General features: G+C 36.3%; 1 protein-coding gene and 1 long non-coding RNA gene across 4 annotated transcripts in view; both read left to right on the forward strand.

The window, feature by feature from the left end:
- The window catches only part of LOC131079044 (uncharacterized), a 171,900-nt gene that overhangs the window by 82,230 nt on the left and 74,444 nt on the right, over positions 1–15,226 (forward strand). For all 3 annotated transcript variants that reach the window (XM_058016924.2, XM_058016932.2, XM_058016940.2), the window contains 2 exons: positions 6,326–6,454; positions 6,944–7,159. In XM_058016924.2, the coding sequence (XP_057872907.1) occupies positions 6,326–6,454; positions 6,944–7,159 (345 nt within the window). The remainder of the gene's footprint in view (positions 1–6,325; positions 6,455–6,943; positions 7,160–15,226) is intronic.
- On the forward strand, positions 9,250–10,457 carry LOC131079060 (uncharacterized). The gene is made up of 2 exons (XR_009113905.2): positions 9,250–9,600; positions 9,765–10,457. It is a non-coding gene; the product is annotated as an uncharacterized LOC131079060 (long non-coding RNA).

The raw sequence follows: 15,226 nt of genomic DNA on the forward strand, positions 1-15,226 counted from the left end.
TAAAAATTGCAGGTAAATCCTTACAGTATAAGCAACGAACACAGAAATCTCAGAAATTTTAGTCAGTTATAACTATCCCAATCCCAGACTGCATAATTGGTTCAGCTCTCCAAAACTAAGAAATTCTTCTCAAATCATACTCAATAAACAGAGATGTACCCATCATCATTCACTACTCAAGAACTGAATCTAAACTAAAAAGAATATACTAGTTATCTTCACTCAAATAAATTCCCTAGTAGACAAAAACAAAAGCATGCAACTATGGAAAGTGAAAGGAAGAAGTAAAAGTAAAATTATCGAATTGTATCAAAGCACAACAAGAACCTTTCATTGAATAGGATCGGCTCAAATAGTATATCAAAATGGCCTTTCTGATAAGGTCCTAGATTCAAACCCCAAGAGACAGGATAAATATCTCAAATTGGAACATATATTGAATCCAACATGTGTGCAACACATAGTTCCCAAACTCGCCGCGAGTTGTGCGAGTTATCTGAGTCGCCGAGCCGAGCAGATCTTGCCGAGTTTTTATGACTTGGCCCGAGTCATGGAATATGATATATAATTTCATATATATATAATTGTAAAAGTATATAATTTCAAGATTTTGCCGAGTCATTGCCGAGTCGTTGCCGAGTCCGAGCCGAGTCACGAGTCGAGTTGGCCTTGCCGAGTTCGAGCCGAGTCCGAGTCTGGGAACTTTGGTGCAACATACCACAATTGACAAGCAGGTAGCAAGTCCGGCATGAATTTGACAAAAGGAATACTCCTCATGATGTCATCTAAGCTTTGGGTTGCCCCTAAAAGGGGAATTTGCCAAATCATAAAAAACGCATGAAAAGAGTTTCATTTAATACCATATATAATGTCTAAAATTCATAAGAATTTATGCATCAAGAATGACCTGCCTCAAATTCTATGAAACCAAAGATAGGAAAAAAAACATATTTTACATTACCTACCTAGGTGCCTATCAAACCCACAGATTGATCTCTTAAGCCTTAATACATCTGAAAAGCCTAATGCTCAAAATTGGGTTGTTCCTTCATGTGAATTTGCTTTTGAATATCACTATTAAAAAAATGCATACTTGTGATTCCTTCATCCAAAATATAGGCTAATATAATAATATCAAAATTTTCTAGTATATAAACCATAGTTCAAAGAAGAGAAATGGAAATCGCTTGGAATCGCTCAAACTCGGCGAGTCCGAGTCCGAGTCACCCCCCATGAGTTCAGCAAACTCGAACTCGGACTCGGCCGAGTCCAAGGGGCAAACTCGCCCAACTCACCAACTCGGCGATTTTGCCCCAAAATCACCCAAACTCGCGGGTCCCGTCGTGCAAATTCGGCCGACATTGGGCATGAAAAAAGGCATTCAAAAAACACATTTTAAAAAGTTTTTTAAAGCTTTTTTTTTGCTTTATTGTCCACTGATTGGGTCGACCAAGTAGATATAGAGGCTGAGGCTGTAGCCATGGCAGATGAGGAGCGGAGAGCACAAGCAAAGACAAGAGAGCTAGAGGCAGATAGTGACACACATATATTCCTGATGTTGGTGAGCTTGGCATGGTGTCACGGGGAGAGGCTATGGCTGTCGAATCATTCGGGACCTACCTTAGACGCCTTCGCAGGGGTCAGGGCTTGGGAATGTAGACTCCTCTGAGCCATAGGCTTGTAGTTGTATTTACCTTTGGTATTTGTATGGAACATTTGATGATGATCATATGATGACATGGATTTTTTATTCCATGAGTTTTGTAATATTGTATACATTTGACAATATTTATATATCTATGTTTGTTATTTCCTTCAGCTACAATTTGCGTTTATGCTTATGTGATTGATGTATACTTGTGCATGTAATCAAATTAGCCGAGTTTGATGATGTTATTGTGTCTTTAAGGTGTATTTAAAAAAGGGTGCATGAAACAAGTTTTAAATCTTTAAAACTCTTTAAATTTCTTGAGTTTTTCACTTTGCCGAGTCTAGCCGAGTCTGAAGCTGAGTCTAACTCCGAGTCCCACGTGCGAGTCCGAGTCGGCCTTGCCGAGTCCAAGCCGAGTCCGAGTCCCGTTTCTTTGGTTCAAAGCCTTAGATGCAGCAAAAAATCTGCAGACTGCTTTTTTGTAAAATCATCAAATTGTATCAAAGAACAACAAGAATATTTCATTGAATAGGATCAGCTCAAATAGTATATTAAAATGGCCTTTCTGATAAAGCCTAGATTAAAACCCCAAGAAACAGGATGAATAGCTCAAACTGGAACATATATTGAATCCAACATGTCATGTGCAATATACCACAATTGACAAGAAAAATCAGTGAATTTAAACAACTTGTAGGTAGTTTTTTTATTAGTTTTACACAAAAAACAGTACAGTGCACATCATAGTGTCGTATATGACATTATGATGGATCAATTTAGATTGTCATAGAAAATTCCAGATATTTTCTTCGACTAAATCTCCTAATTAGTTGTGCCCTCTGCTTAGGTGGCAAAGATTCCTGCTAAACAACAATATTATCCTAAAGCATATCATTATCATACAGTGAAATTCTTCCTAATGCGTTTGCCTTTGCTTGCATCTGTGCTTCTACATCCATTGCTAATTTTTCTACATCTCTCTCAAAATTAGTTATCTCCTCCATGGAAAACATGAGCTCCACATCCTAACCAATTCAATCTAAATATCGATCATGTCATCCAAGTCAATCACTTAATGTGTCTCCTTTCCTTCCTACTTTTGGATCAACCTATAGTGTTGTTTTGTGTGAATGACCTTAGATGTGCTCCGATTGTGTTCACACCCAGAAACAAGACTATCACAATAACTGAACACTGAAAGACCGTGCCAACAATATCTCCTATCAAGAATATGCAAGGGACTCGCTGTTCTGCTCACAAACTTGTACCCTTACAGTGAAGATCTTCTCTTGATAGGTCAACATATTCGTTGATGCATTGCCAATTTCCACTTATAAACTTAACTGAAAATATGACTGAGCCTATACAACTTCGAAGAAAAGCTACGGGCTTCAACGAACACTAAAGCTGAAAACTAACTTCCAAACCCCTATGCATCTATATGTTTGAAAATCTGAATTAGATTTACTGTGAAATGAGGCCCTACTGAACTTTACACGCCTGCCAAAACATATGCCTTTTGTAGAATTACTAATTATGATTCACTGAAATCAGGCACTCCTTTTCTAATAAATGATGAAAAGCTTCATTGAAAAAGTCATTAAGATTGTTGAACTTTGCTGCTATGTGCTGACTTGTCTAAAGTTGCATCGTTGCAACTCTATCCGGCCAACGCAAAATAGAATGTTACTCGCTGAGTATCCTATCCTCTCTTGTGTAAGGAAGCCTAATGCTGTTTTTAATTGATCAAAGGGGACAACCTCAAGGTTCAAAATGTCAGTTCTTGACTGCGGGATAACTCAACGGTCGATTTGTTATGCTAGGAGCACAAGGGACCTTATGTTTTGCAACAAGCTGGTCTGCTGCAATTCTCAGACTGCGAAATAAAAAGCAAAGGGGAAGGGATAGGAGACCTAAAACTAACAAGACTGGTATGTGGGTAGATGGACTGGTATGTGGGTAGATGGATTCAACATAACCAATCCCTGCTTGGCCAGAATAGCTCACAACCTTGCAGGAACGGTGCAATCTTCAAGGGGACTTGGAATATTTTCAGACTACAGGAGCATGGCTAAGCACCCAATTCCGACGCAGCTCAGACGGACACCTGCAATTGAACTAAGCACGATTCAGAGGCTCAGGTTAACCATAAAAAAGGATACACAATTAGTATATCCTCAATGGTATGAGCCTGAATCCATCAAATACCTGCTCACCCAAAACAAAAAGATCTATCTAAAATACTAAAAGAAACCATGCAAACAGAAGAAAACAAAGACAATAAATACCATATTTCAATGTTCATATATTTGCTTCAGCTGCCATTGCAACAATTTCTGCAACATCTCTATGCTACTGCTAAAATCTAACCTTCTACAATCTAGCCTATTCTAACCGAAATCTAACAACCTAACTGCCTAAAAATCTAACAAAAATCTCTAACCTTTTACAAAAGAAAGGCCCCTACCTTTTATAGATTTTACAAACTGAACCAGAGGCTAGAATCGACTGCATCCAAGGGCCCTGATCTGCCCTCTAGAAGCTGGCAGCTTTAACCCATGCCCACTCAATTCTTAGTTATCTCTTCAACCACTATCTCAACTACCTATCACTATTTGGCATTAATTTGGGTCTATCCGATAGTTGGAAATAATTGTCCACAACCGACCTGTTTCCCCATTGTTTCAAAATATCTTGAGTGGGGCCCACAGATAGTTTTACATTAAAGCAATTTCAGTCTCTCAAACTGAATTTCTGGAATTTCTTCCAGTGGTGTATCCTTCTGGGAATGCACATACTTGTTGCATTCTGTGTTCTTTATCTTCAATCGCGTTGGTGGATTTCAACTTGCTATCTAGGTGGTTCAGCAACACGCTTCCCAATGCTTAGTTCCGATCTCGCCCTTTGCATCTTCTTCTCCAACTTTAATCGCGATCAAGGCTCCTTGACGTTTTAGGCTTTCCCTTGGTTCCTTCCAACGATGCCTGCGACCTGCGAACAATCAATTTTAACTTGCATTAATCATTTGAAAAATTAACTAAATTAATTTGACAAATATTAAATTTTATTTACTGATGTCGGGCCTCTCACAATGAATTTTGGGCATTAGACACCTTTTGTGAGATTTCATTCTAAGTTTAAAATGCCTTTACTCAAACTTTTTGCGAGACGTTTTGGCCTTTATACTCCATTTGTCGTGCTTTAAATTTTTTTTTTTTGCGAAGTAGCTAAAATGTGAGATTCTTTTACGTTGAAAATGCTCCAATTGTGACTTGTTTGATTCCTTAGAAAATAAGAGAAAAGGCCGAATTTTATATCAGATGCCCCTCTTATGTTGGTAGAATCGGCCTCATGAGACATTTTCGGTTCATGATTATGGGGTTTCTTTTGAATCACTAATGACACATGGGTTGATGTAGACTGAATTGAAACTACATAGTTGCATCCTGAAATAATATTACATAATTTGATGCATTGCAGTTATACAACTTGTTTATAAAATATTACAATTAAGAGCTCAGTGGGAGGGGAGTTGTAGAGTGTGAGAATTTGCCAAGATCTAGAGGCAATGGAAAGCACAAATAAGAGAGACAAAATGTATGATAGGAATAAACTGTATTCTATCAAGATGCAAAATATGATCAACTGGATCATTACAAGATGTTCAATGATTGTTCGTACAAACAATGTAGATGAGCCTGCTTATATAGGCAAGGCTTATGGATATGTGAGCACACAAACATGACATGTGGCTCAATAAGAAACAAGGGTAGGTAGGAAATAGGTGTGGGTAGGTAGGAGAAACAATATAATATTCCACATGAGGTGGAATGTAACAACAAGATAAGATCAACACCATAAAAGGTGGAAATTCTCCTACACACACTATCCCAATGTGGCACAAACACCCAAGTGTCTCATACCCAAACTACTATTAAATGCATGTACCTAAGTAAACTTAAGTAAAGTGTAATAATATCCATGATGAATAATTATTTACACCAACATAGAGAAAAACATATCTTGAGCATTATACTTTGCTTATGCATCCATTTTCCTTGTTATCTGTGCCAAGTTCTATCACATCATTAAATTATCTTTTGCTTCTTTAGCAACACCAATTCAGTGCTAGACATATACCTATTGAATATCAGCAGTTGTTTAAATGGATTCTTGGTTACTGTGAGACATGGTTTTGAGTCTCTTGATCGCTATTCTTATAATCTAACAAAAAATATTTTCTTACATAGCTTACTGTTCAATCTGTTCTTTCGCAACATTCTGCTGGGATTTTGGTATAGATTAATATTGCAAATAATTCTTGGTTGCTGACTTAATATTCAGCATCAGCTAATGTCCAAGATCTTGTATCTCATTATATAATGCTTTTTTACCATCTATTGCGATCCATGATATATCTTGACTATTATATGTGATCACTGTGGACTGTTAAGCAACAGATCACTTAAAAATATTTGACCAGAACTTCTAACATATTTTGAGATTACCTTATATTGGGTTCATGTAATGGCTTATGCAAACCATACATAGTGATTTTTCTTTTTATCTTTGTTGACCCAACTTTTGCAGTTATTGGTCTGTCAGATATGTTATAGACTTAACAAATTAACTGCAACTATAGTTACTAAATAAATTTGTTATGTTGCTATCTAGGCAGTGCGTTATTTGATGAGATTTCAAACTGAGTACACTTGCAAATTGCTGAATATTGCCCGCCACCAAGCATTTGGAATGAAGGCTGCAAAAATTGTTCTGCAGACACTACCTCCTGAATGGCCAAAGGTCTGTTTCTCTCTTTACTAAACATGAATTATCTTGCACTCTTTCTTTCCCAAGGTACACATGCAAATATGCTTTGTGAGTTGTAAGATACATACACACTTGCAGTTTAAAATGCAGTGCACATGTGTGCAATGCCTTGTAATCATCTTGGAGGGGGAAGAAAACCAGAATACTGGGCAAGAAGAGGATGGGGGAACTAGGTTTAGTTTCAATTTCAAGATTGATATTTGTCTTCTCTGATTCTTGTATATTAAAATGACCAGTTTTACTACACCATCCTTAGAGTTACTTGGGTAGGTTTATTCTTGTCTACAGCTCAATATATTTCAGAAGGAACCTCTTATTTGGTTGTCCTGAAGTGGCTATTTCTATTGCTTTGGAGCCAGTATTCAAGTGAAAAATTTTAGTATTTCATTCATCATCTGTTTACTGGAGTGCTTGCATTAGGTTATGATACTGAAACATTAAGTTTTAATATTTATCGTACAGGTGGCTATTACAAAATATGAATCAGAGATTGAACATTATGTCTGGGCTAATCACAGGCCCTGGGCTCCAAGACCTCTTTTGAGCATACATGTTAGACTTGGGGACAAAGCAGCAGAAATGGAGATATTTGGATTTCAAAGCTACATGAATCTTGCCAAACAAATCCAAAAACGTTTTCCTGATGTCAAAAATATTTGGCTGTCAACAGAGATGCAGGTAATATACAATTAAATATTTTCTAGAGTCTTGTTTATTATCAAGGCTATCCACAATTTTGTTCATGGATTTGATTTGATGAAGGAGCTCAATGTCTTGAAATTCTTATAGAACGATTTAAAGACATTAAATTTACACAGTTCATAATATTGGATATTGAATGTTTCTGGATGGAAAAATGTTTACACAGTTAAAGTCTATACTATCCAAGATGTATTTGCCAATTGAATTACGGATATTGAATTTGGTTGATGATTAATTTCTAATCATTTCTAATGAGGTGTTGAATTCTAATTTTCTTTTCAGTGTGGATGCCCCCCTTTAGCACTAACAATCTGTCTATGTTGTTACTTTGATCTCATCAGTAGAACAAATAGAAAACCAGAAAATGTCTAAAGAACAATCTGGGATTCCTCCCATGTTTGCCATTCAAAGGCCATGTTTGGAGGTTCCATCAAAATTTAATCTGATCCAATTACTTGGACGAGTACATCTGGTCTTTGGGTGTATTGTGAGTAAGCTGCTTGTGATTATCCCGATTGTCTAGCAATAATGAAGTTGTGAATGTCTTATGAGGATAAGTGCCTCCTCTTCTTGTTAATGAGAGTATAGGTCATGGCCATGATTTGGTTTTCAATGACTCTAACGAGAGTCTCTTTGGATTTATTGTCAAATATTTGAGAGTTGTCTCTTTCCATATGTACAAGATCTACTTGGTTTGATTTTATGGATGTATTTTAGGATTGGCATGTGGCCATTATATTTGCACAAATTTTTGATTCTTCTTCTGAATGAGTTAAGCAGGATTTAGTTTGACCTGAAACATGGATGCACAATGTGTCTAAACATGCTGGGCTGTCTGGCACCCAACGAAAAGATATTTTACAGTTTCCTCCTTTTGGAGGCAATTCAAGCAAATAGTTGTTCCACTATGCTCCCCCTTTTTGGGTAGGCCTCGTGTTAGTATCTTTTTGTCAAGAGTTATCTAAAAAAACTAATTTCATCTAGATATGTTGCATGTGTGTCTCCATAGATTGTTGTTTTATTGGGGTGTAATTGGCCATGTATGTTGAGGTTGTACAGTCCCCAAAGGTAGTGTAGACCCATCTGAATCAGCCTTTGGATTATTAGATTTTAAGTTAAACTCGCTGTTGAGAAACAACTTTTGGATACACATTATCTAAACCTGAGAAAGAGAGACAATCCTCTACTTTGTTGATGTTCTATCTTAGAAAGTGGATTTGAAGCATTTTGAGTTCTATGTTAGTCAGCTCGGGTTACCCATTATAGCTGTCTTCCCAAAATTAATCAATCTTACTGTAAGAACCCCTATCTGTTTTGCGGATAAACCTTTCTTGCAAACTCTTATTTTAGCTCATTGACATTTCGTCAAACACTATGTATGCTAGTTATTAAGAGAAAAAATTCTTTCTATAGCATTAAGTTGGAATAAGAATAACAGTATCTTTAAAGCACAAACACATCATAAACTCAAATTGGAAATCACAGAGCTGATTATGGGAATTTTGTCAAACACTTGGCACATTTCTCATACAGTTGAAAGCATAGTTGGACTACTCGCCGAAAACTTGGCGAGTAGTTAAAAACTTGAGAGTTTTTCTTAAGGGCGAGTTTTTATGACTTTTACTTGCCCAAAAGTGAGTTTTTGCCAAAAACTCGGTGAGTCCGTGTTAAAAACCCGGCCGCTTGTGCATAAAGGGGAAAACCAGCAGAATAGAGTTTTATTTCATCATTTTGTGTCTTGTATTTTGCTGTGAAGGGGGAAAACACACTCCAACACACTTGCAAAATGATTTCCATCGATTCTTGCCAATTCCAAGCGGATTTCAAGCGGATTTGAGGTGGTTTTTGAAGAAAAATCAGATTGCTTGGAAGGTTTTTTGATTTCTTTTTTATGTTTTTCTCAAACATTTTATTTATTTTTTGTTGCATCTAGATGAATAGAAAGTCATTCATAAGTAGTCAAAACTTGAATTTTTAATTATTTTTGATTCTAGTCTCTCATTATTGATTTGTAACTTCATCAATTAATCTTTTTGTAATTTGTATTTTTCAATTGTAGGTGTCTGAGCCCTTGGTTAGATTTCTGCACTTGGTAGATGGAGATCAAACCCCAATGGGGTATATTTATGAGGCCATGGATAGGGCCAAGGAATCTATAAAAAATTACTACAAGGGGGATATACTCAAATTTGATCCCATTTGGGAAATTATTGATAAGAGGTGGGACAATCAGCTCCACCAACCCATTCATGCAGCGGGGTACTTCCTCAACCCCTATTTTAAGTTCGGGGATTCTTACTCAGATCCTTATGGAGAGGTCATAGAGGGCCCCATTACATGCATTTAGAGGATGATACTCGAGGTTGAGGTGAGAGACCTCGTTGTGGCTGAACTCCAAAATTATGAGGAAGCAAGGGGTAAGCTATTCTCTTTAGAGCTAGCAAGGAGAGGAAGAACCACTCAAACCTCAGGCATAACATTTGCCATTTGGATTTTGGGGTCTAAAGTAATTGATAAATTGATAAAATATGTTTTTCGCTTTTCCCTTTGCTTTCTAACTTTTCATTATTTTATTTTGTAGATGCTTGGTGGCAAAGTTGGGGTGGAAATACCCCAAATCTCAAAAAATTTGCCCTCAGATTCTTATGTCAACCTTGTAGTTCATCCAATTGTGAGCGCAATTGGAGCTTGTTTGAGGCCATCCACATGAAGAAGAGGAGCAAGTTAGCTCAAAAATGCCTCAATGACCTTGTCTTTGTGCAATGTAATCTTCGGTTGCGCATAAGGAAGGTAGAGGAAGCAGCAGTTGGTCTAATTGATATGGATGATATAGATCCTTACAGTGATTGGACATCATAGGAGCAGCCTCCATTGTTTACGCCAATGATTTGGAGAGGCAGGCTATGGAGGAGGGGTGTGGATTCGATTTCACACTAGATGACATTGAGGAGGATGAGGAGTCATTGCCAGTGCTAGGAGAAGCTAGAGGCAGAGCTACATCCAGGATGGAGGATGAGCCACAGCCTAAGTCAGACATATTGAGTGAGGAGGCATAGTCACGCCCATTGCAGACTTCTACGACTAGACCCTCTAGTTCTACCTGTCCCTTAGTTTTTACTAGAGTTGGGAAGAGGAAGATGTAATTGTAATGATGTATTTACTTTTAGTTTTACAAAAACTATTTACTTTTTTGCTTCCAGCGATTAACATTCCTCATGAAGATGCGATTTTGTACCCACTTTGCATTTAAATATATCTAGACTCGACTTGTTTCTTTTGTGTTCTCATTTATCGATTCATTGGATGCATCTTCTCATTAAATTTTACAAAAAAATTGCATTTCTAATTAAATTTAAGCAATTTTTTAAGTTCCCGAGTTTTTTGCCAAGTACCGATCAAGTTTTTCCCAAGTTTTTTTTTCAGGCATTGGCGAGTAGTTCAACTATGGTTGAAAGTGTATACAATGAACAACAGAGGTTGCTGTTCTATTAATCTGGAAGTATATAGAATGAAGAAAAATCAGATTTCTAATGTCTTGCTGGCTGATACAGAATGTGCCATTGTAAATCTTCAGTAAATATGGTCAATGAAACAACTCTCTTCCAGTATGAATTAATAATTTCTGACCTTAATCATATAACACAAGTTGGAGGGATCCAGGCAGTCATCACATTAAAGAAGCAACTATTACAAAGATGAATGGTCTTCACCTCCTTATTAAAATATTGTTGACTTCCTATGTGGAAGGCGATTGAGGAATGGCCCTCATGACTTATTCTTAACTGCTGAAACTAGCAAACGAGTTGACTTCCTACACCAGTGCTTGACTCCACATAGTATGCCACTGCTCCCTTTGTCCTCTCTCATTGGCTGATGAAAAGAAGTACGACTAGTCAATAACTGAAATGTCACCTCATAAGTCCCTTCAACAATAAACAAAGCCAATGTCCCTCTTCCTTTTTCCCAGGTTGCAAAAGTAGGCAATGATTGTTGGGATTAAAATGCCAATTCCTCAATTCATATCTTGAGATGTTTAAAGGCTGCCAAAATTCCTTTTTGACCAGAAAAAGACTTCAAAATGGCTAGCACAAACTCTCCCTCCAGCTATGCCATCATGCTATCAAAACTTCTACAACTTCATGCTTCATGTTAAGCATCGATTCGACTTATTTATAAATATCTCCTCTTAGTACCCCCCCCCCCACCTCCCCACCACCACCACCACCACCACCACTCTGCTGGATGGTTTTTATAAGCAAAATAGAGGACTTTTTATAGGGTCTCTTCAAGCTTTGTCTTATTTTCTAGATATGCACAACACCCTTCTACACAAGTCAATTCTTTTTTGTTAAAAGTTCTTGAAGATCATTGCAATGTTTGGCTTCTTATTTTAGGACCCATGATTCCCCTTTCAAGCAAACTACAATTCTTTAATTGATGAGTATATATCTTTTTGATATTGAAAGCTGAATTTAAATTTGTATGTTATGTTTCCAAATTTGAAATTTGTAATGGTTTTGTTTAGCATATGTATTGGTATATGACAAACTAAATTCTATTTTTTAGCTACATATACATACATACATGCATATTACATATATATATGTGTGTGTGTATAGATATATATACATATACATACATACATACATTATATATGTGTGTATATATAAATATATCTTATTTTTGTATGAACGTACTGAAAACGTATCCAACCCCCAATAAAAAAATTTGTCGTACCGGTGTTTCGTAGCCACGTACTTGTCCCCGTTCCCGTACCCGATTCGGCAACTTAGGAATTTAGTGATTCCCTTTATGTTTCAATTTCCAAACTTCCAAACAAATTTTTGGTACTTTGTTGAAATCTTTATTTTCTTTCAAATCCCAAAGATTTCTCTTTCGTTCAGCTACTGCAAATATTAATGAGACTGGAAATATATATAAATCTCTATTCCACATTAATTGATATCAACCTAGATATTTCAACACATTCTATGATCCTGGATGAACCATGTGATTGACTTTCAGGTTTACGACCCATTGAAAGAAATTTGGCTGTGGGCTCAAATCTCCACAGATAAATTAACTAACTTTGGAATTGATTTCCTTCTTCTCCTCAGCCTCCTTTTATACTCCCAACGGAGATTTCTGAAACTTATATCATAAATCCGCTTTTCAAATAATAAATCTTTCAACTCCTTAAAGTGACTTATATAATAATATTGTTTAACTTTTATTTTTGGTCACAGGTTAGTTAACTTGTAAAATATTCAACTTAAAAATAGTAATTATTAAATTATTTTCTTTCCATTAAGCCTGGCCGAAAAAATCTGCCAAGTAAGCCAGTGCTGAAGTTATTTAATATCTATGATAGGCATGCCCTTCAATGGTGGGGATGTTTCCTTTCGAAGTAGTCATCTTAGGATCTCAAGATTGTATTTGTGATGGTATATATAACACCAGCAAGTTTGTGTGTTTTTGAGGAGCATCCAATGTCATTTTATAGGAGCTTGGTTAAAAAATCCCTGAATCCTTGACATTTAGTCCCTTCCCACCTTTTAGGATTTGTGAACAGGCTCCAAGGTAAAAGAGAGTACCTAAATTTTATGTTTTTTCCCCACCACAAGGAATTCCATTGCATTCTTAGATGTGAGATATGGAGGGGCCTGCTTTTGATGTATGAAGAGCTCTTGTGATCACATGATCACCTTTCTAAAAAGAAACCTACAAGTCAAAGATCAAATCACCATTAGTTGTTGATGGGCTAGATTTGACACATGCGAAAACCTTGTGTAAGGTGGGTCCCATGATTTGATTATGTGTTGTTTGGATGGTGAGGTTACATAGAGAAAACAAGGACCAAATGTCTAATTGAATGATCAAAAGGAAAGTAAGTTTCCTTTGGTTGGCTAATCATTGATCTTCAAAAGGAACTGACCTCTTGGACCTAGACATACCCGATTGCCTGTGAATCTGTGATTCATTGGACTAGAGATATATACACCATCGTTCTTTGATCGATTAAGCTATTGTTGAACCTATACCCAACTCCACATTGCAAAGCTCAATCGAATGAACAAAGACATTTCAAACTCCAATAGGTATTTGCCAATATGAGTTTAATGCACCTATCATTAATGCACTTTTCCTATTAGGCTTAAGAAAGAAGGAAAGATCTTTCTTTGTCATTATCATTTGACTTGTACTCCAAAGTGAACAAACAAAGGTAGAGGAATTTTAGTGAACAAGTGAGTAAAATGGTTCTTAGTTTGGTGTTTGATTTCTCGTTGGGTTTGAATTTATTTTTGAAGGTAATCCATGAAAACATAGCCTTAGGAAAAAATGTTTTTAGAGAGTGTAAACCTACTACAAACCTTGACGAACTTGAAGATCCATGATATTTGGCAAGAAAGCTAAAAGGGCCTTAGGAAAAGAAAGAGGAAAACTGTTAGAAATGTTTCAAGCATACCAAAGTCAACAAACATGATGCAACACTTGGTGAATCAAGCAAGGATTTATTTTTTCATGCTTGTTCTACAAGTCATGCCAAAACCCTAGTTACTAACGTATGAGAATATGACTAGGGGAACGTGGTAGTGGTTGAATTGTTTTGAAGATAGGGTTAATAATTATGAAGGTAAAGTGATTTTGGACTTGAATATTTCAAGTTTCAATAGTATAGAAGGCTTTCAATCCATGTAGTGAACATGTTGAACTTTTCAATAATTGAGTGACACATCCTTAAGGAAAAGTATTACATGCACAAGTCCATTTACTATGTTTCAATTGTACCAAAAAATTTATACCCTATTCAATTTTATGCTATCTTTGTCTTTTCATCAAAATCATTAGTCATGTTTCAAAATCATTATGATTCTTTTGGCTCTCATTATCTTGATGATAGATCATGGAGTGTGATCCAAAATGTTGATACAAAAATCTCACACAATTTAATCCAGAAATAGCTATCTATTTATCATTGATTGTTCATCTAGGCTTTTGTCCTTTAGTTCTATATTATGTGTAGCTAAAATAGAGAGAGCTTTCAAATGGTAGGCATAGAATGAAGCTCAATTAATGATGAAAGGATGAAGACATTTCAATTTTAAAAAAGGTTGTAATTGCATTGCTTAGTGCACATAGTAGAAGACAAGATTTTCTATAAGTCAAAGCCTACTTTGGTAGTAGAGTGTGTTAATGTGTGTTTTATGCACATACGAACACAAAATAAAATACCAAAGTATTTTACCCTCTCTTGAACAAAATCACCCCAGATGCTAAATATTTGATCAACTGAGACAATTCCAAGGTTTCTATGGTCAGTTCTTGACATGTGGGTAACTCAATTGCTTGATGTGATATTGCTGTTTTCACTTGGGGACTTACGTAATTGTTCAATTTGGGTATCTTTCTTATCATGAATGTGGAATAGGCTATGCCGATGACTTAAAGATTTTGCAATGAAGCTCCTGATCTAATCTAACAAGGATTTCTAAAAAAGGACAAAAGGAAGAGAAGTTAGTTATTGTTACTAACTTAGCAGTGTGCATAAGATATATTTGTTGAGCAGATATTGGAAACTTCGAATGCAATTCATAGCTTTTATAATGCTAGTTAAACTTGTGGTAGTCATGTGGACGTACTTTCTTGGTGCCTGCAAATTATATATGAATACAAGGTGAGAAAAATGGCACCCACAAGTATATGTTTGCACAAAATTGAAGAAGAATTGGCTTGGTGAATAGAGGCATAGACAAAGCATACAAATTCTTTAATGAACAACCTCAAATAGATGTGATGGACGTGGAGGATATGAACAAAAAGGATTCGTTGAAAAGGCTTTATAAACTTTCTAGCAAATGCAACTTTTAGGCACAAAACCAAAATTTTCAACCTTTGCCATCATCCTTTGCGGCCACACAAGAATGAAAGCCTTGGAATAGGTTACGAACATCCATTAAAGTTGGATATGGTCTTATGTGTCTAGGAGATGCACAAAATTGACTTATTGAATGGGCTTTAGAAACTTTCAAGCAAATGCAATTT

This window comes from Cryptomeria japonica, chromosome 8 (genome assembly GCF_030272615.1).
Source record: "Cryptomeria japonica chromosome 8, Sugi_1.0, whole genome shotgun sequence".
Lineage (NCBI taxonomy): Eukaryota > Viridiplantae > Streptophyta > Pinopsida > Cupressales > Cupressaceae > Cryptomeria > Cryptomeria japonica.